Source organism: Acomys russatus, chromosome 14 (assembly GCF_903995435.1).
Source record: "Acomys russatus chromosome 14, mAcoRus1.1, whole genome shotgun sequence".
Lineage (NCBI taxonomy): Eukaryota > Metazoa > Chordata > Mammalia > Rodentia > Muridae > Acomys > Acomys russatus.
Window position 1 is genome coordinate 30,801,413 of NC_067150.1, and position 24,049 is coordinate 30,825,461.

The 24,049-nt window shown below is 36.9% G+C and overlaps 3 protein-coding genes across 3 annotated transcripts; all 3 read left to right on the forward strand.

Annotated features, from left to right (window-relative positions):
• The first annotated feature begins 3,875 nt into the window (after positions 1-3,875).
• On the forward strand, positions 3,876-4,814 carry LOC127198004 (olfactory receptor 143-like). The gene has a single exon (XM_051155810.1). It carries the CDS (start codon positions 3,888-3,890, stop codon positions 4,812-4,814), a length of 927 nt encoding a protein of 308 aa, XP_051011767.1. The 5' UTR covers positions 3,876-3,887.
• Positions 4,815-11,502: 6,688 nt separating this feature from the next.
• On the forward strand, positions 11,503-12,435 carry LOC127198006 (olfactory receptor 147). Its single transcript, XM_051155811.1, has one exon. It carries the CDS (start codon positions 11,518-11,520, stop codon positions 12,433-12,435), a length of 918 nt encoding a protein of 305 aa, XP_051011768.1. The 5' UTR covers positions 11,503-11,517.
• A 10,669-nt stretch (positions 12,436-23,104) lies between these two features.
• LOC127198007 (olfactory receptor 145-like) lies at positions 23,105-24,049 on the forward strand. The gene is given in 1 exon segment (XM_051155812.1): positions 23,105-24,049. A coding segment is annotated over 1 exon segment (945 nt).

Sequence of the window (24,049 nt, forward strand, 5' to 3'; positions counted from 1 at the left end):
CCAAGATACTCTTGTGCTGGAAAAACACTTACAAGGACAAAATATGTTGATAAATTAAAATAAGCAAAATAAAAACCCCGTTCAATCCTCAATATAAAAAATACTGAAAAATATTTACAATTATATGCTAGATAAAAAACTTAAAAATGATTTTATATCTCTATTTTGCATATTTTGTGTAATCACCTGCATATGATCATATACAGAAATCATAATATAATTTCATTTGAATTACATTATATATAATTCAATATATAATGTATATTTATATATTATGTAATATAAAATTCATTTTAATTTTAATAATTTTTGACAGTCATGAAAGAATCAAAATTCAGTCTCTGATATATGTTTGAGACAATAGATTGAAAACATCAACTCTTCATTGGTCAAATGATGTCGTCCCTAATGCAGAATAGAAGTCTCATGGTTTGCCTTTAACAAATCTTTTCCTGTTTACTTATAAAATGTATAGGATGGATTCTTATTACTTTTAGTTTTTTGCATTAAAGTTTACCTGCTACTATAAAAGTATTCAACTACCAGGGGTTAGGGAGGTCATGGCTTTAGATGAAACTATGCTACCCCCACTTTGCTAGGGCAGCAGAATTCTTGTCTTCTGAGTGCTCTTTATTACACCCACAGATAAGTGTAGCTCTCACCCATCACTAAAGATGCCTTTCTTTACAGAAGATAGACATCTGTATTGGATGTAAACATGTTTTTGTTTTGACCCCGAGTGTGGGGTGTGAAACAGACTTGTGTGATGGTGTGCCATGTTTGTCCACGGAAAACAGACTTCTTGTGGGGGCATGGTCTTTGCCATATGATAATCATCCTAGTATGAGAAAAATATATACGTACATATATTCCTAAAACCAGAGACTTGGCTTTTGGGTTTTTCATCATTTAGCTGTTCATTGCTCTGATTTGATATGCTCCAAGAGAGAAAGGCTCTAGAGAACACTTTTAGGTTCTGGGTTCCAGATGCTGCTCTTGGTTCCAGATGCTGTAGTTGCAGTCACCTTTGCTGAATTACTGTTCTGCTGTTTAACAGGGCTGCTGGAATGCTGACAATGAAGAGTGAAATAGCTCCAAGGAACTTAGTCCGAAAGACCTACTTCTCCTGTCCCCATTAACTTCTTTTCTCTTCTATCTAGGTTAGGTAAGTTGAAAGTGAAGTATAGGCATTAAAGAAACCCAAATAAAGTAGATGTCTAAAAGGCCAAAGCCTATAGAAATCACCACAGACAGCCACAAATGGTCAAAATGTAATGTATTCCTGATCACGAGGTACTCAGATCCAACAATAGAGCTACAACCGCAACTCCTGCACATAAGGAGCATCAAGAAAGAGGGAGAAGAAACTGTAAGAATAAGAGGATTATTATGTCTCCTAGAAATGATAGGGAAACTATCCTCATGAAAGCTCGAGAATATCGATGCGTAAATGTGATCTAAACAATGTGGAAAGCCAGGTGCACTGGCATATGCCTGTAATCCCAGCACTGAGGGAGGCAGAGGCAGGTGGATATTTGTGAGTTCAAGGCCAGCCTGGTCTGTAAAGTGAGCTCAAGAACAGCCAAACTACACAGAAAGACCCTGAATCATAAAAACTAAACAAATAAGCAATGTGGAGGTGGAAAGATAATATTGGTATAGAATGGCAGGGGACATATAGCTATATTCTCCTACATAGAACAACACCACAGCAAACAATAGGATAAGAAATATGTTATCTTTGAATGAAATTTCATGGGGCCATATCACTAGACAAGAACAAACAATAAACAGCAAAGAATCCCAGAGAATTATTGACTGGTAAGTGAGCAAGAATTGTTCTTCCCCTGACATGATATGTCTAATTCATTATATACAATGTCAAGGAGTCATCCATAAAACCATACAGATGCAAGTAACATTAAAAGGACTACATACATGCATACATACATGCATACATACATACATACATACATACATACATATATATGTGTATGTGTGTATATACACACACATATATGAATTTGAGAGTGAGTGAGGAAGATGCATGAAACATTGTGGGCAGGAAGTGGAAATGATGTAATTGTACAACACACACACACACACACACACACACACACACACACACACACACATTCAATAAAAAGAAAATTCTTTCTCAGCCCAATCAGTATCTTCCTGTCTGTTCAATGTACCCAACCTGACAAAACATCCCATTTTAACCTTTTGTTTTTAAAATCACAATAGTACTCATAGAATATTCAGTAATGTTTTGAGTATTTCTGTTGGCTACAACTTCTGTGTGTGTGTGGTGATGGGAAGGATAATATTGGTATAGAATGGGAAACTGCTAAGTATGCTGTTTATTATGTCTTACAGAAGAGCATTACAACAAATATTACTTGTCCAATCTAAATACCAATAATTCTGAGGATAAAAAATTTTATACAAACAAATATATTAAATATGAAAAGATGAGAAAATACTCAACAATTTATTTTCAAATATTTATCATAGTTCTGACACATAGTGTGAACCATCTCATTTAATTAATATATAACATTGTGACATCCATTTATAGCTTATTCTAGTATTATTGTTGTTATTTATTGTGGTGCAAGGATTGTAGCTTTGCTTTTATAAATATAAGGCAAGAATCCTACCACTGAGACCTAACCTAATCCTTCTCTTATGAATCTCAGTTTATAGATATACATACAAATACATAGACATAAATATAAATAAAGCCTAGAGACATCACATAAGTTACAGTAGGATGTGAAAAATTTAAAAAGCATGGCTTTAAATAATATGTATTATATATCACATGTGATATATATATGTGTAATATCTGTATATCTACCTATTTATAATTTTTGACTTACTTTTTATAAAACATTTTGGAATGTTTAACCTATAATCTACTATGCATTAATATAATTCATGGTGCTTCTTGGAAATTATCCATAAAAGCATGTAGTATTTCCCTCAACATTTTTCTTGAAGAGTTTGCAGACCTGTATGAAAATTCCAAAGCATTCCACCCAGTACTCTGTCGATCAGTATTCCTGATGGGGAATTATAAAGTGAGCATAACTTTGAGTCTCAAATGATCCAACACCATATTTATGGTGAATGATGTAAACACAGACTCAGTAATTTATTCACTCAGGGGACTCATGAAACCGGGAGGAAATCTTAAAGAGAGAATACTTTTCCAGGATTCTAAGCAATTTCACAGAACTCTGGATACCGAAATAGTTTCTGACTTGAGCAAGAAAACATCTTACACTCTCGTATAAGGATGATGTTTTCCTTCTTCAGGTGAGGATGAGGATTTTCTAATGAAAATTTCATTACAAAAATTTTGTCACATTCCACAGTGTGTTCTTTTTATGACATTAGAGACAGATCTTCACTAATGGCTATTACCATCCTTATCATAAAAGGTTTTGGATGCTGAGGACACTGAAGAAGGGTCTATTCACACAGTTGCAATGAAGTACCTCTGGAACAAGGCTGATCTCTTAATCATCTTGTCTTGATAATTTTCCTTCAGCCACAAATCTATAAATTCTGGGTTTTGACAATGTTTTATTTACTTTTTCAGCTCTTATCCTTACTGATGACTAAAGAGTAGGGGGGAAAAGATGTTCAAGAGACACAAAGAGTTTATTATCATTTTCTTTGGGAAGAGGCACACTTCATAGTTGGAGAAAGAAGAAAATGAGGACTCCTGAAAAATCTGCCTGTGTTGTCACGCTTGTATGCCTTGTAGCATCTTCACCAAGCACTAAGCTTGCAAATACATGTCTGTTAAAACACACTTCCCTGTTAATGTCACATGTTTCTCTCTTCCTCCAGATGACACCAAGAAGCAAAAGGCTATGGAGAATGACTCTTTGGTGACTGAGTTTGTTTTTATGGGATTAACAGACCAACCTGAGCTCCAGCTGCCTTTGTTTTTTGTGTTCTTGCTGAACTATACAGCCACTATGATGGGAAATTTGAGCTTAATGATTATCATTTGTCTGAATTCACACCTTCACACCCCAATGTACTTTTTTCTGTTCAATTTGTCCTTTGTAGATTTCTGTTATTCATTTGTCTGTAGTCCCAAAATGCTGATGGGCTTTGTTTCAGAAAATAATACCATCTCTTTCACAGGATGCATGACTCAGCTGTTTTTCTTCTGCCTTTTTGTCAATTCTGAATGTTATGTGCTGACAGCAATGGCCTATGATCGTTATGTGGCCATATGTAAGCCCTTGATGTATGCCATCCTTATGTCTCCTAGGATATGTTCCCTGCTAATGTTTGGGTCTTACTTGATGGGGTTTGCAAGTGCCATGGCTCACACTGGCTGTATGATTAGGCTCAGCTTTTGTGATTCCAACACCATCAACCACTATATGTGTGAAATCTTCCCCCTTCTCCAGCTCTCCTGCAGCAGCACCTATGCCAATGAACTTGTGAGTTCTTTCATTGCCTGCATAGTTGTCATTGTATCTGGCCTTGTTATCTTAACTTCATATGCTTCCATCCTTTTAAATATTGCTCACATGTCATCAGCTACAGGTTGGTCCAAAGCCATGGGCACTTGTGGTTCTCATATTGTAACCGTTAGTCTGTTCTATGGGTCTGGGCTGCTTACTTATGTCAAACCAGCATCTGCCAAGTCGGTAGACCAGGGGAAATTTTTCTCAGTGCTTTACACTCTTATGGTACCCATGCTGAATCCTCTCATTTACAGTCTTAGGAACAAGGATGTCAAGCTTGCTGTGAAGAGAACCATGAAGAGAATCACAAGCTGAGTGAACAGGCGTGTTTGCAATAGTCTCTCACTGCATTGTAGGGTCTTCTCATTTCCTTTCCTTCTGCATTAATTTCCTTCTCTTTTTCCCTTTCCTCCTCTTTCCTTTTCATTACTTATATCATTCTGTTCAGATTTTCTACTACATTACATACACACACATACATACAACACTGCCTCCCCAACTGCTACCACCAGCACCAGTACCAGCACCATTACCATCTCCATAATCACCTCTCAGGCAGTTCTGTGGCCCTATCATTGGATTTCAGACTCATCCACACTCTCCTGATTTTCATCACCTGTACCAGAAGAAGACTTTGGTCTGACATACTTCTCTACATAAAGATAATACTAATTTGTATTTTCCTTTTATATCTTCTTATGAAAATAGACCCTTGGGATAGTGCTGAGTCCTAAGAATAAAACCTAGAAAGCTGAGCCTTCACCATTATACCACCAATTCATAAGTTCATCTGTGTATCTTTTCTAAGAAGAAGTAACAGATAATTTTTTTTGAAAAATATTATTTATTTATGCAAGAAGAACTGAAAGAAGTAGAGTGGTAAAGAGCCAGAGAACTTTAAAAAAAGTATTTATTCATTGTACATACCTATTCTCCTCTGGGGCCCACCCACCCTTCCCTCTTTCCCCTCCTCTATTCCTTGGAAAAGGGAAGCACCCCCCTGACTACCCACCCCAGCTCATCAAGTCGCATCAGGATTCAGTTCATCCTCCTCCCCTGTGGCCTGGCAGGACAGCCCAATCAGGAGGAAGTGACTGAAAACCAGGCAACAGATCCATATCAGAGATAGCCCCCACTCCTCTTACTAGTGGATGCAAATTAAGCCTGAGCTGCCCCTTAGCTACATCTACGTAGAGGACCTAGGTCCAGTCCGTGCATGGTACTTGATTGGTGCTTCAGACTCCACAAGCCCCTCTTGGCCTTAGTTAGTTGGCTCTCTTAGTCTTCTTTCAGAACTCTTGTCACCTCTAGATCCTTTTATCCTCTCCCTGACTTTTCCACTAGACTCTTTATGCTTTGCCCAGCATTTGGTGAACTTTTGAAGAGTTGTTTCAGTATTGATCCAAATGAGAGAGTGTTAGAACGATGGTAAAGCCAAGTTCCCCATAGTAGAGAAAGAAAAGCAAATGTCCATGCAGAAGAATGACTTTGAAGTAGTGTTAGTAGAGGCGGCTACCAAGTGACATTTTATATTGTTTCTTTGTATCAGTGGTCATTCTACCAAGGATGGTAAAGCTGATGGTTTGGATCAAGCCTTTTTGTGAAGCATGCCAACATTTCTCTAATAATAACATGTATACTTTAAGAAGCTTATTAGATATTATGTCTTTACTGAGAAGCAAAATTACTTGCTCACAATTAAAAAAAAATAACAGAAGTTATGCTCTAAAAATTCTTATGTTTATCTAGTCTAGAAGGTATATTGTTATTGTACTTTTGAATCTCACCTTTGCATGAATTAAGGGCACATACCCATCAGTGGAGATACAGTAGTCAGAGAATCATCATTCAAACTGTAATTCTTAGATATACCTGAAGCTCATGGTGTTTTAAAAGTTCTGAAATGAGTTGGCCTTATGACACATGCCTTTAATCTCGGCACTCAGGGAAGCAAAGGCAGGCAGATCACTGTGAGCTCAAGCCCAGCCTGGTCTACAAAGCAAGTCCAGTACAGCCAAGGCTACACAGAGAAACCCTGTCTCAACCACCACCACCACCACCACAACAACAACAACAACAACCCAAAAAAACAAAAAAACAAAACAACAAAGCAAACAAATAATTCTGAAATGGTAAATTATTAATATAGGTATATAAAAAAACAGGCTAAAAACATTAATTCCATGTCAGAGTCAGCCCTCGTTCCCCTTGGTACCCATTGGGTACATCTGTTGCCTACTTTTCTATCACCTTTCCCTAGTGGGCCTATCTTGCCAGGCCATAGGGGAAGAGGATGCACTCGGTCCTGATGTGACGTGATATGCTATGGTGGGTGAGCGGGTGCGTGGGAACCTTTTCTCTGAGGAGTAGGGGAGGGGGTTAGGGGAAACAAAGAGTGAGGATGGAACCAGGAGGAAAGGAGGGAGATGGTTATGATCAGAATGTAAAGTGAATAATTAATAAAAAAGAACATTAATTCAACCTGGCTAAAATTATTGGCATTAGATAGTGAAACAATTACTCATTATAATGTGTTTAAGATTTAAACACATTATAATTTTCTTTTTTTTCACATTATAATTTTCAAACGAAATTACCAGTGCCTGAAATGTAATTCATTATTCAAGTTATTAAAATTATTTGGATTACATTTTGGTAAGACATTTTAATAAACAGAGTAATTACCAAATATATATATAGAAGGCCTGTAAATATTAATTTTCAACTGAATTTACCTTTAAAAATTATCTTGCATCTAACTTACTTGCAGTAATTTTAATAATTTATAACTATTGTTAAATTATAGTGATTTATCCATAACTGTTATCAAATGTAGAATTACTTAAATGTTAAATAAATACATTTTATCAAGTTAATATGTATTTGTTAAAAATACTGACACAGTCTGAACATACTTTTTACCTAATTTGTGCATCATTATATCTTCATTTACATAATAGGAAAATTGTTTCATAACCTCATATTAACAAATGTCAAGTGTATACTAAACACATTTTAAAATGAAAACTGAATTCCATTGATTTGTGTATCTTAGATGTCATTAACAGAAAAGGCAATATCTTCAGGTTTAATAGTCAAGGAAAGTATGACAACTCATAGTTCTTTCCTCTCTCAACAAACACTCTTTTCATGTAGCTCTTCAACTAGAAGTGGAGCCTTGTGAAAATTTCCCCATCCACATTGGCACATAAAAGAGATCATGATGTAGGTCTTGTTATGGAAGGCATATTGTTGGGATTTCACTGGTGCAGCTTTCCTGTCATGCCTAGAAGGTACCATCTACCGGTGGGATTTCTTACATTCTGGCTCTCACAATCATTCTGATTTCTCTATCATCATTATCCCTGAGGCTTAGGTGTAGGGGTTGCATTGTAGATGCATCAGTAGGGGGTTGGTATAAATTTCTCTGTATTTTGACCAGGTATGGATCTCTGTAATAATCATCATCTGTTGCCAAAGAAACTTCTTTGAACTTTATCAAAGGCATTTTCTGCATCAAACGAGAAAACCATCCTTTTATAAAGAATGAGGGATAAAGAATAAATACTTGCAAAAGTTAGAAATTATATTGGCTTAGGAAAATGGCAGTAGTAGCTTCTCTCTCAGGGTTAATGATTTCTTCAGATAGGGATAGTTGACTAGGTTTACAGTACTAAAGGCGAATGCCCTCCCATTGGATGGGCTTCCCATATAATTAGCTGTTACTTACTAGCAATATAAATTTGCTTCTATTTCACCAATGAGAGTGTCTTTCCACATCATGTATATTTTACTAGACATGCAAAATAACTTAAGGACACAGGGTCAACTAGATAAAACCCAAATCTAAAATATAGTTTAATAAAAAACAAATAGCCCAAGGGGCATGTCCCATGAAAGCCTTCACTTACCAGGAAACTGGGACAGAGGGGAAGGCATCCTATTGGGACTCTAAATGAGAGACACATGGGAGAATAGCAAAATAAAGGATACAGAGGGTCCTAGAAATCTGCAAGTAGAACAATATGATAGGCAGATTTGGGCCCAGGGGTCCCGCTCAAACTAAGGCAACCAGCCAAGGACAATACAGGAGGTAAACTTTAAAACCCCTTCCCAGATCTAGCCAATGGTCAGAATATTCTCCACAGTTGAGTGGGAGTGTGATATGACTTTCTCACGTACTCTGGTGCCTCACATTTGACCATGTCCCCTGGAGGGGGAGACCTGGTGGCACTCAGAGGAAGGACAGCAAGTAGCCAAGAAGAGACTTGATACCCTATGAGAATATATAGGGGGAGGTAATCCCCCTCAGGAACAGTCATAGGGGAGGGGAATAATGGGAAAATGCGGGGGGAGGAATGGGAGGATACAAGGGATGGGATAAACATTGAGATGTAACAAGAATAAATTAATAAAAAAAAAGAAAAAAAGAAAAAACGAAAAAAAAAAAAACAAATACTGAGTTATGAGTTCAAGCTACAAAGTGTCATCTCAATATTCGTTTCCAGGCAACAACATAGACTGGTGGAGAACAATCAGAACAACACGTTGCTAGGTTCTGTGAAGTAAACAGGTTTATTTATTATTTATTTATTATCTGCAAGTGTGTATTAATGCATGTATGGTGTTCATAAGTCTATGAACACACGAGGTGTACCTACACGTGTGTGCATGTGCGTGCAGATGTTCTAAGTTGATATCAGGTTTCTTTCTCCATCATCATCCACTTATTTGTTGAGTTAGGGTCTCTCAGTTGATTTACAAGCTCACCAATATAGCTAATCCAGATAGCCAGATTGCTCCAAAGAGATCCTATCTTTACCTTCTGAGTGCTACAATTATAGACAGATAGAGGCATCCACCTGAAAATTGTGTGACTTCTTAGGTTAAACCTCCAATCTTCATTCTTACATGGCAAGTGAACTTGGGGTAGGGAGTCTCTGAGGTGGAAAGGGGAAGAGAATGACTAGAGATACAGCTTGAAGTGAAACACATTTTAGAGGTGGTGTGGAAACCTAGTGCAGTGGGCACTCCCAAAACACTATGAAGGCAATCTTACTGAAATCTCCAAATGATGGGAACACAGAGTCCCAATTTGCAATCTCCTGCAACCAACTGCTTCACACTCCCCCTATTCTCTTTTTTCTTTACTTACATACTTTTATTTTTTTAGCCTTTTACCTTTCTGTTTTAAGTATCATATTTATTATACTTTATTTACTTTGGATACCAATTTTTATCCCCTCACTTGTATCTTCTATTTCTCCCTTTCTCTTTTGCCTTATTCCCCCTCCAGTAGACTTCTGATAGAAGGGGACCTCCTCCCCACCATATGACCACAGACTATCAGGTCTCATCCTGATAACCTGGTCCTCCTGCTCTGTATGCCACCAGGCCTCCTCACCAAGGGGAGGGAAAGAGAATCAGTAGTATGAGGCAAATGTGTTCAAAGTGTATTATTTGCAAACTTTATATTGTATAATTAATATATAATACAATTATTAGAAATGAGGATAACCAATAAAATTTACTGCAATTACATAGAGATTTGCACTTAAATTTATTTACTCCATAGACTAAACGTTAATGAAAGATTTAATGATTTTAATTGTATTTACACCTTTTAAATCTATACCCAGTGGACTAGATAGATAATACCTGGTGAAAAGTTAGTGTCTACTATGACAAAGTAGAATTTAAACATAGATTGTGTTTTTCCCCATGGAGTGTTCCTTAGGGGATACCTATTCCTGTATTTCTAATCAAGTACAAAAGAATTATAATCAGGGCATGTGCTCTATTTAAGTTTTGGCTCTAGAGTGGTGCCTGTGTATTTTCTTTACTGTGTTTTGGGAAAAATGATTAGTTAATAGTGTTATTCACACCTCAGAGTTACTCCTCTAAAATTCAGATTGTAATATCTGTTCCATGAAACTTTTGCCAAGGAGGATTTTGTGATGACATCTGGCTCTCTTTGTTACATTTGATGCCAAATCTACCTAGTAGATAGGGGAGGTGAGACATATATAGAGGACTGTTCAGAAGAAAGAAAGGTGAGTTCATCCACTCCTTGTTCATGTCTACAATTCCTTTTTGTGGTTAAAAAAGAGAGTAATTATCATATTTGAAAAGAACAACCAGTAGTACAGAGCTCAGACTCCTCTATGTGCTTGTATGTGTTCTCTCTTTGTTGTGTTAGCTGTGCCTTCAGTCTGACAGCAAGACAAACATAATAGATCCAGGTGACACAAGAAATACAAAGCTTCTTTAGCAGGGAGGGGGTATTTATTTTATATTAAATAAAATATTAAAGCACCACATACATAAAGAGTTTATATATATATAAATATTTATCATTAATGAAACCATAATTACTATTTCCTCTTTCATGCCTTTGTATACTGCCGAGAGAAAAATGTTTCTCCATCCCTCTGTGAAGCTAGCATAGAGAATAAAAAAAATGTGAAGAAACATGGAAGAATATTATATCATTAGATATAATACTATTAAAAAGATAAATCTTATGGTAATGTGGATATCCTTCATACCTGCTACCAGTCGTTAGCTTCATAGAACCTTGCAGTAAACTCGATGGCAACCTTACACACTATGAGGAATGTGTCTGTGTGGCTGATGTCCTACAGGAATTCACTGTTTACAGGCATAATAGAAGAGCTAGGCTGTCTGACTGAAACTAAGGAACAGATGAAAGAGAGTGCTTTTGTAAATCGCATCCCATCACCTATGTTTACCAATAGATAAGCATGCAAGTCAAGCAGAGTAACTCAATATGCTGAAGTAAGGATAGAAAAATATTGTAGTATTCAGGTTATGAAGATAAAATGCCAGGAATGACACACATTTGCACTAAGGGGAGAGTGTGATAATATATTCAGATGACAAAGGATAAGTTTTTTTTTTCAATTGTGCTAAATTCTGCAAATGTTGAAAGCTTGAAACCAGAACAAGTTAGTCTATGAATAAAATTTTCTTCTCCCCTAGATTTTCGCTGATAAGCATGCTGGCTGTAAATGGCTCCTTTGTGACTGAGTTTGTCCTTGCTGGATTGACAGATCGTCCAGAGCTCCAGCTGCCACTCTTTTACCTGTTTCTAATCATCTACATTGTCACAGTGGTGGGAAACTGTGGCTTGGTCACCCTGATTGGCCTCAATCCTCACCTTCACACCCCCATGTACTATTTCCTCTTCCACCTCTCCTTCATTGATCTCTGCTACTCTTCTGTCTTCAGTCCCAAAATGTTGATGAACTTTGTCTCTGAAAAGAATTCCATCTCGTATGTGGGGTGCATGACTCAGCTGTTTCTTTTTCTCTTTTTTGTCATCTCTGAATGCTACATGTTGACCTCAATGGCCTGTGATCGCTATGTGGCCATCTGTAATCCACTGCTGTATAAGGTCACCATGTCCCCTCAGGTCTGTTCTATGATATCTTTTGCTGCTTATGGGATGGGGTTTGCTGGAGCCTCTGCCCACACAGGCTGCATGCTCAGGCTGACCTTCTGCAATGCCAATGTCATTAACCATTATTTATGTGACATCCTGCCCCTCCTCCAGCTTTCATGCACCAGCACCTATGTCAATGAGGTTGTAGTTCTCATAGTTGTGGGTATTAACATCACGGTGCCCAGTTGTACCATCCTCATTCCCTATGCTTTCATCCTTGCCAGCATTCTAAACATCAAATCCACCCAAGGAAGATCAAAAGCCTTCAGCACCTGCAGCTCTCACATCGTGGCAATTTCTCTTTTCTTTGGATCAGCTGCTTTCATGTATCTTAAATATTCCTCTGGATCTATGGAACAAGGAAAAATATCCTCAGTTTTCTACACTAATGTTGGGCCCATGCTCAACCCACTGATCTATAGTTTGAGAAATAAGGATGTCAAGGTGGCATTAAGGAAGTCATTTTTTTAAGTTTCAGAGAAAAGATAGATTTTAACTAGAAACAGTAACACTGTAAGAAACTGGAGGACTGTGTTTTTTGTTGATGTTTTCAGTGAAGAGCTTTTGTTATCAATGTGGCTTCACATATAATTATATGTGTAGTTTGGTAAACTTTTTACAATATATGGGTAACTTTATTTTTGTTTTTGTAACTCAAGCTTACCTAAGAAGTGCTCCAAATGATTAATAACATATCCATGATGTTAAATACACAATTTTTATTATTGTCCCATGCTCTGTGTCCTAGTTTTTTTCTCACCTCCAAATCAAAGTGAATTTTATGTTATAAAACACTGAAACCTCTCACAACTAAAACAAAGAGTACCAGATAAAAGGTGCTTTCTCATTTTGTGGTAGAGTTATGGCTACCAAAAGGATTGGGAGTTGGGTAAAAGACAGCAAAAGACTGATCATGTGCAGGAATATTACATTCAAGTTTATTGCATCATATGACTCCAGTTAATTATTTTTATAACAAATTTATAAAATAATAAGTTTTACATGTTCATGTTACAAGGAAGTAACAACTTGGATGATTCTTATTTATTAATAATGGTGATTTTTAGTTGATTTGGTTTAATCACTACATAGTGAATATCTGTGTGATAGCATTATTACTCATAAAATATGTAGGATTTTTTCAATTACAAATAATATCAAAAAACTCATTTGTATACATGATTTCTAATTAGTGCATAGTTATCAACAGTTAAGCACAAAGCCTGATGTATTATGCTTTAGAACAATTATATATTGTCATTAATAACTTTAAATATATTCTATTTGAAATAGTATTTAATAAAATAAAAGCGACTTGTGTCTTCTGGGGTATTTTAAATTTTGGATTAATTTTTATAGAAAATGTAAAATTTATAAGCATGTTTGAGTACTAGAGGTCCGCCTTCAGGTGTTACTCAAATCTTCTCAAATTGTTCAAAGCAGGCTACTTTTACTGTGGGCTGAGAAAGGCTAGCTGAGATGGGAGCTTCTAGCGATTCTCCTGTCTCCACCTCCCACAGTCACACGGGGATTACAGATGATTGAACACGGTACTACAGCTTTAAGTGAGTTCAGAATAAACAAAGTAGGTAATCAGGCTCAAGTGACATTACTTTGATATACTGAACAATCCCCTCATTCCCAAACTTGAATATTTTATTAATATGTTGCATAATTAATATGTCTTATTTTCCGGCTTTTGTCTTAAATGTTTATAGAGATATAATGAAGCAGGTTAGAAAATACTTGTAAAAATGTAATGACAATTTTAATTGTCTTTAAAAAAGAGTACTGCAGAACATTTACTCAGTAGAGAGTTACCTATGCTTATAGGTGGTTAGGTCTTGATAATCTAGAACTGGTATTTCAGATACAACAGTGGATATAAACCTCATTTAGTCAACTTGCTATTAAACATTAAGAGCCCAGGATATCAAAGTGCAGTTAGGCATCTAACTTTTTAATTTTAGGTGAGTATCTGTGGCTACAGTTTTTAGTCTTTGTCTCCTCTACAGTGCCTTCTCTAGGTTCTAAATAAACATTCAATAGTTTGACTGAAGATTACCAATGTGCCTCTGAAGCTTTACTATTTTTCATTCATGTTGTCTGTATTTAGATTAAATATTTTATTGATTTTTCAACTTTACTCAAAATTTAATCTTCAATGTTTAAACTTATAATTCCATTTAGCTTCCTTTGCATTTTTCAACATGATTCTTGGAAAATTAGAATTAATTTAGATTTATAGAAAAGTGTCGAATATAGTAGAAGAGAGGCAGATGCATGCCCCATGTATATCCCCTACAGTTATTATACCTTAGTGTATACATTTATAATAATTACTGAAACAACATTACTATATTAGTAAACTATGCATTATTTACTTATTTGTGTTTCTTATTTACTTATTTACTTACTTACTTTAATACTTTGTTCCTTTGACAAAAAATTTCTCAGTCGCTCATTCTGGTCTCAACTCATTGTCTTCCTTCCTCCTTAGTGCTCGATTATAGGCATACATAAAGGCATATATTTCTACTGTGCTTGAGTTTTACTGTGTGTGGGGGGGTGGGTTATCTCACATCCCTTATCTGTTTGACGCTCATAGGTTGGATATTACATTTAATTCACTGTGGTTAATTTTTATTAGGCTTACTGTTCTAAGGTGTTTGGTTGGTTGGTTTGGGGTCCTCCCATCTAATCAGGCTGGGCTTGAACTCACATTTCTGAGTGTTAGGATTACAGACCTATACCTGCATCTCACCATGTTCTTCATTGTCAGTTTCTGAATTTTGCGTATTAAGGATGGACTGGAAACCCTTTAAGGAACCATGAACACTGTGTTATATAGAAGGGTACAATTGTGGTTAGTGTTTTATTGGGGAGGCAAATAGGCTCTTGTAATTATTTCTCTATTAGCAATAAAAATGAATTTCACTATAGAATTATTATGTATATGTCACAGAGTGTAACGTATTCATGATCATTCACTCTACCATCCACTTTCCTCTATTCTCCTCGGTCTATTTTTCCCCCATTATATAAATACCTTCTTAAACTTTGGTGTCACATATATATGTATACATATGCTAATATATGATATGCACATTTTTATAATTAGTTATTGATTGCTCACATGAAAGATAAAATGATTTTTGTGATTATTCCTCCTAACACACTTTGTCATTGGCTACTTTCTCTTTGCAAACTTCTATCTCTCCTGTCATATTTGCTTATTTAATTTCATGTACTATTATATGTAATGAATATTTATATTTAAGAATAGAAATTCTGCATGTGGGAGAAAAATACAATTTTTATACTGGCTTGAATTACTTAAAGCAGCTATTTGCAATTTTATTCATTTTACTGCAATGACATAATTTAATTCTTTATGACTGAGTGAAGCTGCTTTGGCCTGAAGATTTTTGTTGGGCCTAATGACAATTGGCACTCTGAGCATTAAGTGTTTATAATACACCATTTGGGACATCGACATCTGCCCAGGGTTTCTTGGAGATTTTCTTTTTTTCTAGTTCCCTTGAAATTGTAAGAGTTACCAGCATGCGAACCGGCTGTCATGCTTTAGCAAAATATGCATCCAAATTCTTAAAATTTGGGTTATGGCCTTGATAAGGGGAAAGGACTGCAATAGATACTCTGTTATATCACTGCTTATCAATGATGACTAAATTTATGACCCCAAAAATGATTGTAAAAGATAACTCTGGATAGATGTTTTAAGTTGATAGAGATGACCTATGATAGACATCAATTTACATTCAGAATTTTAGACTCACCAAGATAGGAAAGATGTTTGCTTCAAGGATGCCAAATAGAAATAGCCCAGACTCTATGAATGTAACATTAATATAATTCCTGTGTTTTTTTGTGGTTCTCATATTTATCTGTCCAACCTATGATATATATTCTTATAATGTAAATAATTGGCATGAAAAAAAAGATAACTCTGTTCTATCACTGCTTATCAATGATGACTAAATTTATGACCCCAAAAATGATTGTAAAAGATAACTCTGTTCAGTCACAGTTTATCAGTGATGATTCAACTTATGACCAAGAGGAAGTTAAAATACATTTGGGCACAGAAATGATATGATCTATGTCTTGGAACATGAGTCTATCCCAGCTTACTGAGTTGTTTATAAATAAAGAAACATTCTCACTGCCAGTCAGGGCTGCAAGATTACACCGACCACTGTATCTTATTCATGTTTCCTTCTTTGACCTGGCTGGCACTGGTCTGGCCCCCTGCAGATTGCTTCTTGAATGTGTCCTCTGTAGGCGTCTATATAATCAGAGAGTGTATGGAATGGTTTACTTGTTTGCCTTTATCTCTTATATTTCTATAACTTTTTATTACTACCTTTTTGATTCTGATATTCTTTTCCTTGAAATAGAGTATATTATTTCTTATCCCAGATCTTCTCCTTTAACCCATTACAAGGAGATATCTTTTAAGCCTCTTTCTTTCCTAGAATTTCCATTTGACTCATTATTATACTGAAAGCATGTGCATTAGGGGTGGTACATTTTTTTTCCTTTTAAACATTATATTTTTGCATACCTGGGAAGTAAATTTGAGAATTTTCCTCACATGTAATATCTTGTTAATTAAAATTTTTTTCTCTCCTATAATACCTATCAATGGCAGTTTCTTTTTCCTCTCTCCACTCCTCTCAGTTAACCCCATATCCATTCCTTCTCCATTCCCCTTCAGAGAGGAGGAGGCTTCCCAGGCATATGAACTGACCATGGCATAACAAGATATAACAAGACTAGGCAAAAACTCTCATATCACGGCTGGCATAGGCAGCACAGTGGAAGAAAAGTAGTACCAAAAGCAGGCTAAAGGGATACTTCTGCTCCCACTGTTAGGAGTCTTATAAAACCACCGAGATAATAATATTAGCATAAAATATTTTCCCATCGGTGTTTTGCTCTATATCTTAGGCTGACATGAGTCTTGCTATAATATTGAATAGTCATTACCCAACCTAAGGATACTACTACAAAGCCCCTATAGTGTACTATTTGTAAAAAATTGGTTTATATAAAATATAGATTAAAGCAATAGGTTCACTGATGCAACTTCATGTGCTGAGGGTGTGGGGGCCCCCCTCTTCTGAAGACAAGGGAGGGGGGGAAAGGGGAGAAGGTGAGAGGGAGGGAACAAGAGGAGAGGACAGAGGCAGCTATGATCCAGAGGTAAAGTAAATATGTAAGCTAAAAAAAAAAAAAAAAAGAAACAAACAAACAAAACAGATAAGGTTCACTAGATAGTCAACTGGCATTTGATAAAGAGCAGTGTCACTCAGTGAATATGTAACAGATTTTAAAAATAAACTGTATTGTAAAAATTTGAAGTCTATGTCTCAATAGCCGCATACACACGCACGTACCTGTAAGTAGCCCTCTTCACAATATGGATTTTTGTGTCTGTCTTTCATGCATCCCCTTTCCGTTCTTTTTTAAATAAGACAATTTTTACTAGTTGATACATGTTCTCAGCACACTTTTGAAATTGTAGGTGCTGTGAACTCAAACATTTAATGGATTTGCATGTTTAAAAATTTGGCATGGAGTCAGGGCAGGGAAGTGGTCAGGAGCTCCCCAAGGAGACCGTCAAGGCTGGAGGATCTGAACCCAGGGCGCCCGCACAAACTGATGCTCCTACCCAAGGCATTGCCATCAGAGAACCTAGACGTAAGTTTACAAATAGTGCATACAAATAGTTCAGGTGTAGCCCATTCTTCACATGGGGAAGCTACAGGGAAGGGGTGAAGGAGGATTTGATCACTGCTTCTTGGTGGAAAGGCCCTATGAGAACACAGAGGAAAGGGATAAATAAAACTATACATGTTAATTAGATAAAAGAAATGTTAATGTTAATTATGGTAAATGCTGTTCATATATTTGAAAAATTATAAAGTTATGTTGAAATATGTTAACCATATAAAAAGAAGCTACTTAAAAACAAAATCAAAAACAAAAAATTGCGCTCCCTGTGTACTCAGGTAATTAATTTTATTCTTTCTCAAGGCTCTGCTGAGGTTGAAGACCAGGTGGTTTAGTTTTACAATTAAGCTTAGTTGTTTAGGGTTTAAGATATTTTTAGATCTAGATAGATGTTTTAAGTTGATAATGGTGAGATATAATAGATATTAATTTACATTCAGAATTTTAGACTTACCAAAAGAGGAAAGACATTTTTTTTCAAGGCTCCCAAATACAAAACACATTGAATAATATATATATATATATATATATATATATATATATATATATATATATATAATACTCATATATATTACACACACACACATATATATATGACATTACATTTATATATATACCATATATTATGCAGGGAGAAGAGAGAGAGAGAGAGAGAGAGAGAGAGAGAGAGAGAGAGAGAGAGAGACCTTAGAACACACAGCTCTAAATGAGATGTCCCTATCAAATCCCTCCTCTGAAAGCTCATGAAACTCTGCAGAAGAAGTGGCAGCAGTAGTAGGGGACACAGAAAGATGAGGACACCAGGAGACCTAAGGCCTCTAAAACAGCTAAGCAAGGCTCATATGAACTCACAGAGATTGTAGCAGGAAGCGTAGGGCCTGCACAGGTCTGCATTAGGTCCTCCACATGTATACTACAGCTTTAAGTTTAGTTCTTCTATGGGACTTCTGACTGGGTGAATGATTGGCTTTCTGATTCTTGTGATTTCTTTAAGGGCCTTTTTATTTTTCTGTTGCCTTGTCTTGTCTAACTTTGATATGCTTTTTATTTTGTCTTATTAATTTTTATTTGGTTATGTTTGTTTTTAACTCCAAGAAGTCTGTAATATTCCAAAAGGAGGTAAAAATAGAATAGATCTGAATGGGAGGGGAAGTGGAGAGGAGCTTGGAGAAGTAAAGAAAAGGAAACTGTATTCAGATTTTGTAAGTGTGTGTGTGTGTGTGTGTGTGTGTGTGTGTGTGTGTGTGTACTGAGCCCTGCCTGCATTTAACAATTTTTACATGATATTAATATTAAAGTGTGACTCTCTAGCACACACGCATTCACCTAAAAACTTGTGCTACAATTGCAGCAATGTACTGTATAGATAGGTACTGTAGAAAGGACTTTAGCCAGCTGAAGCATGGTGAACATCACTCTGAAAGGCCTTTCTTTTCTCCTCCATTCTCTCCGCCTTGCTAAGAAAACATTAGACTGCATTCCTAAAGATAGCCACCAAGGTCTGTTCCCTTTTTGCTCATTTTCTCTTCCTGAAGTTGACTAACAGGGTCCACCTATCAAAGCATTGAAATCCAGCAATCAAAAGCCCTCTTTTTGGCAACCTTAATTAACAAGCCCAATCAACATTAAGGAATTCATCCTAACATGGGAGGACCCCTTTTTACTTTTATTAAACTGATATTTGCCTATGGGCTACATCTGATAGAGAGGCTGTCCTTTGTGTCCCAGGGACAAATGTCCCTTTCTCCTCTCCCTTGTTTCTATGACCTGTCTTTTATTTCCTGTCCTTTGCTTCTCTGGGACAAAAAAAAAAATCTTCTCTGTGTTGAGAACTCGGCCTGTGGTGACGTGAGAAAGTAACAGTCCATTCACATGTTGTCGGCCACAGGGTTTGTAGCTGAGGGATGTTGATTAATATTTCCTCTGGTAATATCCAAAGTACTATATGGTACTAGAACATTAGTCAGTAGGGGATGAAACTTCTGTTTGGTCATCAGCTCAATTTCCCCTTGTTTGGTGGTATAAGCAAGCGGTATCTTCAGTAATAGTGCCTTCCCGGCAGGTTGCGGCAGATAACCAGTAGCTTCCATCTCACCTCTCCTAAAGACAGTCCCAATTATCCTCTCAAGGCTCAGGGATCTATATGGGAGAAGAAGCAGAGAGATGGTAGGAGCCAGATGTGGTATGTGACTGATATGTGTATACAGAGACTGTGACGACACACACGGAAATAGGTCTTATAAAAGTTCAAACATGAAAAGGTTACCAGCACTGAGAAGGAAAAGTACACATGAAAGTCCTACCCTGAATGAAGAAGCTATTTGCAATTGACACCTGCTAGGAAATGGGAAACCCGTTTTCTCCAGTCACGTAATGTTGCGTGTATCAACAACACTCCAGGACAGGCCCCATTCCTGGGAATGGTTGGACAACACACACACACAAAATGCTATATATTTGTATGTGGTGTTTTCTTTGGTTTAATATTTCTGGTCTTACTGTTTTGTTGTTTTGATTTTCATTGTTTGAGTTTTTTAGAGTGGGAGACGGAGGGATAAGGAGAGGGTATGAAGTTGGTTGGGTTAGGAGAGGGAAAATACTATCATCAAAATACATTGTAGGAATTTTTTCTAAAAAGTGATTAGAAGACAGAGAAGCACTTAAAATATACAAAAAAAAACCAGAAAAATAAACATAAAATTAAAAACCACAAAAAAAAAAACCCTAAGCATCTAGAGAACAAATAATCCCAGTAAGAAATTGGTTATGGAATTGAATAGGACGTTCTTAAAAGAAAAAAAAAAAAAACCAAACAGACAAACAAATGTCCTGCAAATACTTTACAGAGTGTTCAGCGTCCTTAGCTGCCATGTGAGTGTAGACTAAAAGACTTTGGTTATTCCGTCTCATCTCATTCACAATTCTAGTCATGACAAGTGTGGACATGAGTGTATGAACAGGAAACCATGAGGCTCAGTTGGAAGGAAGGTAAGCTGACGTAGCCAACATGGAAGTCACTCTGCAGTACTCATATTGCCAGACATAGATTTGCCTTCCGTGCCAGGGACTTAATTTCTTACCAAAGATGTACTTAAAATGCACATTACATTGCTTACTCTATTAACAATAGCTACAGAATTGAATGTAGACATGCAGGAACAAAGGAAAAGACAGTGAAAATATGGTAGTCGTGCACAGTGGAATATCTCTGAGGGGCATTGGAGACCAGATAGTATAGTTTTACAATCAAGTTTAGTTGGTTAGGGGATACGAACAATTTGGATCAAGATAAAGAAGTTAAGTTATTAGATTTGAGAGATAGGATAGATATTGAATTTAATTCAGAAATTTAGATCCAACAAGGCAGGAAAGACATTTACTTCAAGCTGGACAAATGCAAATGGCCAAAACACTATGAATGCAATGTTATAGAACTCATGATTTTCGTGATTGTGATTTCATGGTTCTCCCTACTGTATGTAGTTTGTTTTATACATGGGTAATAAAATAAATGTATTTTAAAAAAGAAAGAAAAATGAAATTTGAATTCAAATGGCTAGAACCAGAAAAATTATATGTGGAGAAAAATACAGCCGTAGGTATGTGCTAGTTCAAATCTCTACTTTTGTACATTTAACACGGAGAATACGTAGAAGTCAGGAAAACAGTAATGTCCCAGTATGTGAGAGGATGTATTTAGAGTGGCGGCCATTGATGCGTTGCCTATGCCCCAGTGGATGACTCCAACACATGCACATATGGCCAGCAACATATTTTCTTAGTGTGTATTTTAGTGGTGTAAAATGCAATGATCAAAAGCAACTTAAGAAAGGCTTTAATTTAGCTTAGAGTTCTAAGGAGACATAAAGTACATCATAACTATTGGTCATAGAATGTTTACAGAACAGGGAAACTGGCTGATGACACTTTCATCCACACATCAGAAAGAGGGAGAGAGAGGGCTGGAGGAAGAAAGGGAGGGATGGATGGATGGATGGAGGGAGGGAGGGAGGGAGGGAGAGAGAATAATAAGTGTAAGGAGGCTGTAAACCCTAAACCAGCCTTTAGTAACACACTTTCTACAGTAAGGTTCTACTTTAAAGGTCCCATAGCTTCCCTAAACACTGCCACTAATGGGACCAAGTTTTCAAATACATGAGTATATTTGAGACATTTTTCATTCAAACTACCACAGTATGTGATTTTATGTAACTTTCAGGTAGTAGTGTCAGCTACTAGGAAGACTCCTTTGTGGACATATGCTATGTTTTTCTTAACTTCCTAGTCTCTGGTATGAAATGATATACGCCATTTAGTATGAAATAAGAATGATATTGTTCCAAAAAAAGCCAGTTTCACTGCAGCAAACACATATGTAAATACAGGCCAGCAAACGCTCTCAATTACTCTCCCTGGGGGAACAATGGTCTTTCAATTTTTAACCATGTCCCTAGGATTTACCAGGTCATAAAAACCTCTTGGGTCATATTGGCAGGTGGCACTTTTGGCATCAGTAGATGCTATTTATCTCCCCAAGGCTAGGGAGTAGTCCCCTGCGGGCAAACCTCTCCATCAGTTATGATCTGGAGCTAATGATTTCTCAGAGCTTTAGAGAACAAACAGTGTTTTCTGGACCTCTCAGTCAAGAATTCATTCTAAACTAGAAGACTAGAATTGTCTCTTTCTGCATCTTATACCCATAAAAGCCATCAGAGATATTGGAACCCTCTACCACTGAGATGGAAGGGAAGAATGTGAAGAGGATCTTTCCTAGGTCTCCACACAAAAAGGTGAACTTTGTGGTTTTTTGGAAATCTCCACTAAGGGAGCCAAGGAGTTTGTGATAGGCCTCATCTTCTTACCTGGGTCCACCGTGAAGTTCGAGGTAGGAGCTAGGCTATCAATGTAGGAATGAAGTGGAGATGCTGAAGCCGTCTGCCCCTTGTCCTCACAGAAATGTATGTTTTAATATACACATTAAGTTATTAAATATTAATCATTTAAAATATTAAGATATCTTATTATTTGTTTATATATTTGTGTGTGGGGGGGTGCATACACTTCACAGCTGTATGTGAAGATCAGGGAAAAATGTTCAGGAACTGGCTCTCTCCTTTGCCACTATGGATCTTGTGGATCAAATGAAGGTTATCAGATTTAGAGGCAGGTGCTGCTACTGTCTCCCTGGCCCATTATTCATCATTATACATGCCCTTATTGTTATAAAGCATACATATGGAAATATAAATGGAACATTAAAAGTACAGAGAAAGGTAGGTTTGAGAATAATTTTCTATTTAGGCTCTTATTATTAGAGTGGGTTTACTGGAAAAAGCTGGAATATTATTTTAATGTTTCCATTTTTTCCACTTTCACAGCTATGATCTAAAAGATGGCCTTGGAAAATAATTCTTCTGTGAAGGAGTTCATCCTGCTGGGCTTGACACAGCAGCCAGAGCTCCAGCTGCCTCTCTTCTTCCTCTTCTTGGGAATCTATGTGGTCTCCATGGTGGGGAACATGGGCTTGATTGTTCTGATAGTTCTGAACCCTCACCTGCATACCCCCATGTACTACTTTCTCTTCAACCTATCCTTTATTGATTTTTGCTACTCCTCTGTCATAACTCCCAAAATGCTGGTGAGTTTTGTGAAACAGAACATCATCTCTCATGCTGAGTGCATGACTCAGCTCTTTTTCTTTGCCTTCTTTGTGATTGATGAATGCTGTATTTTGACAGCAATGGCCTATGACAGATATGTGGCCATATGCAAGCCCCTACTTTATAAAGTCACTATGTCCTATCAGGTCTGCTTCATGATGACAGTGAGTGTGTACACCATGGGGTTTGTGGGTGCCATGGCCCACACAGTGTGCATGCTGAAACTCACCTTCTGTGATGGCAATATCATCAATCACTACATGTGTGACATACCCCCACTCCTGAAGCTTTCCTGCACAAGCACCTCTATCAACGAGCTGGTGGTTTTCATTGTTGTAGGTGTCAATGTGATAGGACCTGCTTTGATCATCTTCACTTCTTACACTTTGATCATTTCCAACATTTCCCATATCCGTTCCACAGAGGGCAGGTCCAAGGCTTTTAGTACCTGTGGCTCTCACATAATAGCTGTTTCTATATTCTTTGGAGCCTCTGCATTCATGTATCTTAAACCTTCTCCCATTGGTTCTGTGGGTGAAGATAAAGTATCCACTGTTTTCTACACCATTGTGGGCCCAATGCTGAACCCTTTCATCTACAGCTTGAGGAACAAGGATGTCCACATTGCACTGAGTAAGACTTTGAAGAAAAGCATGCTTATATAG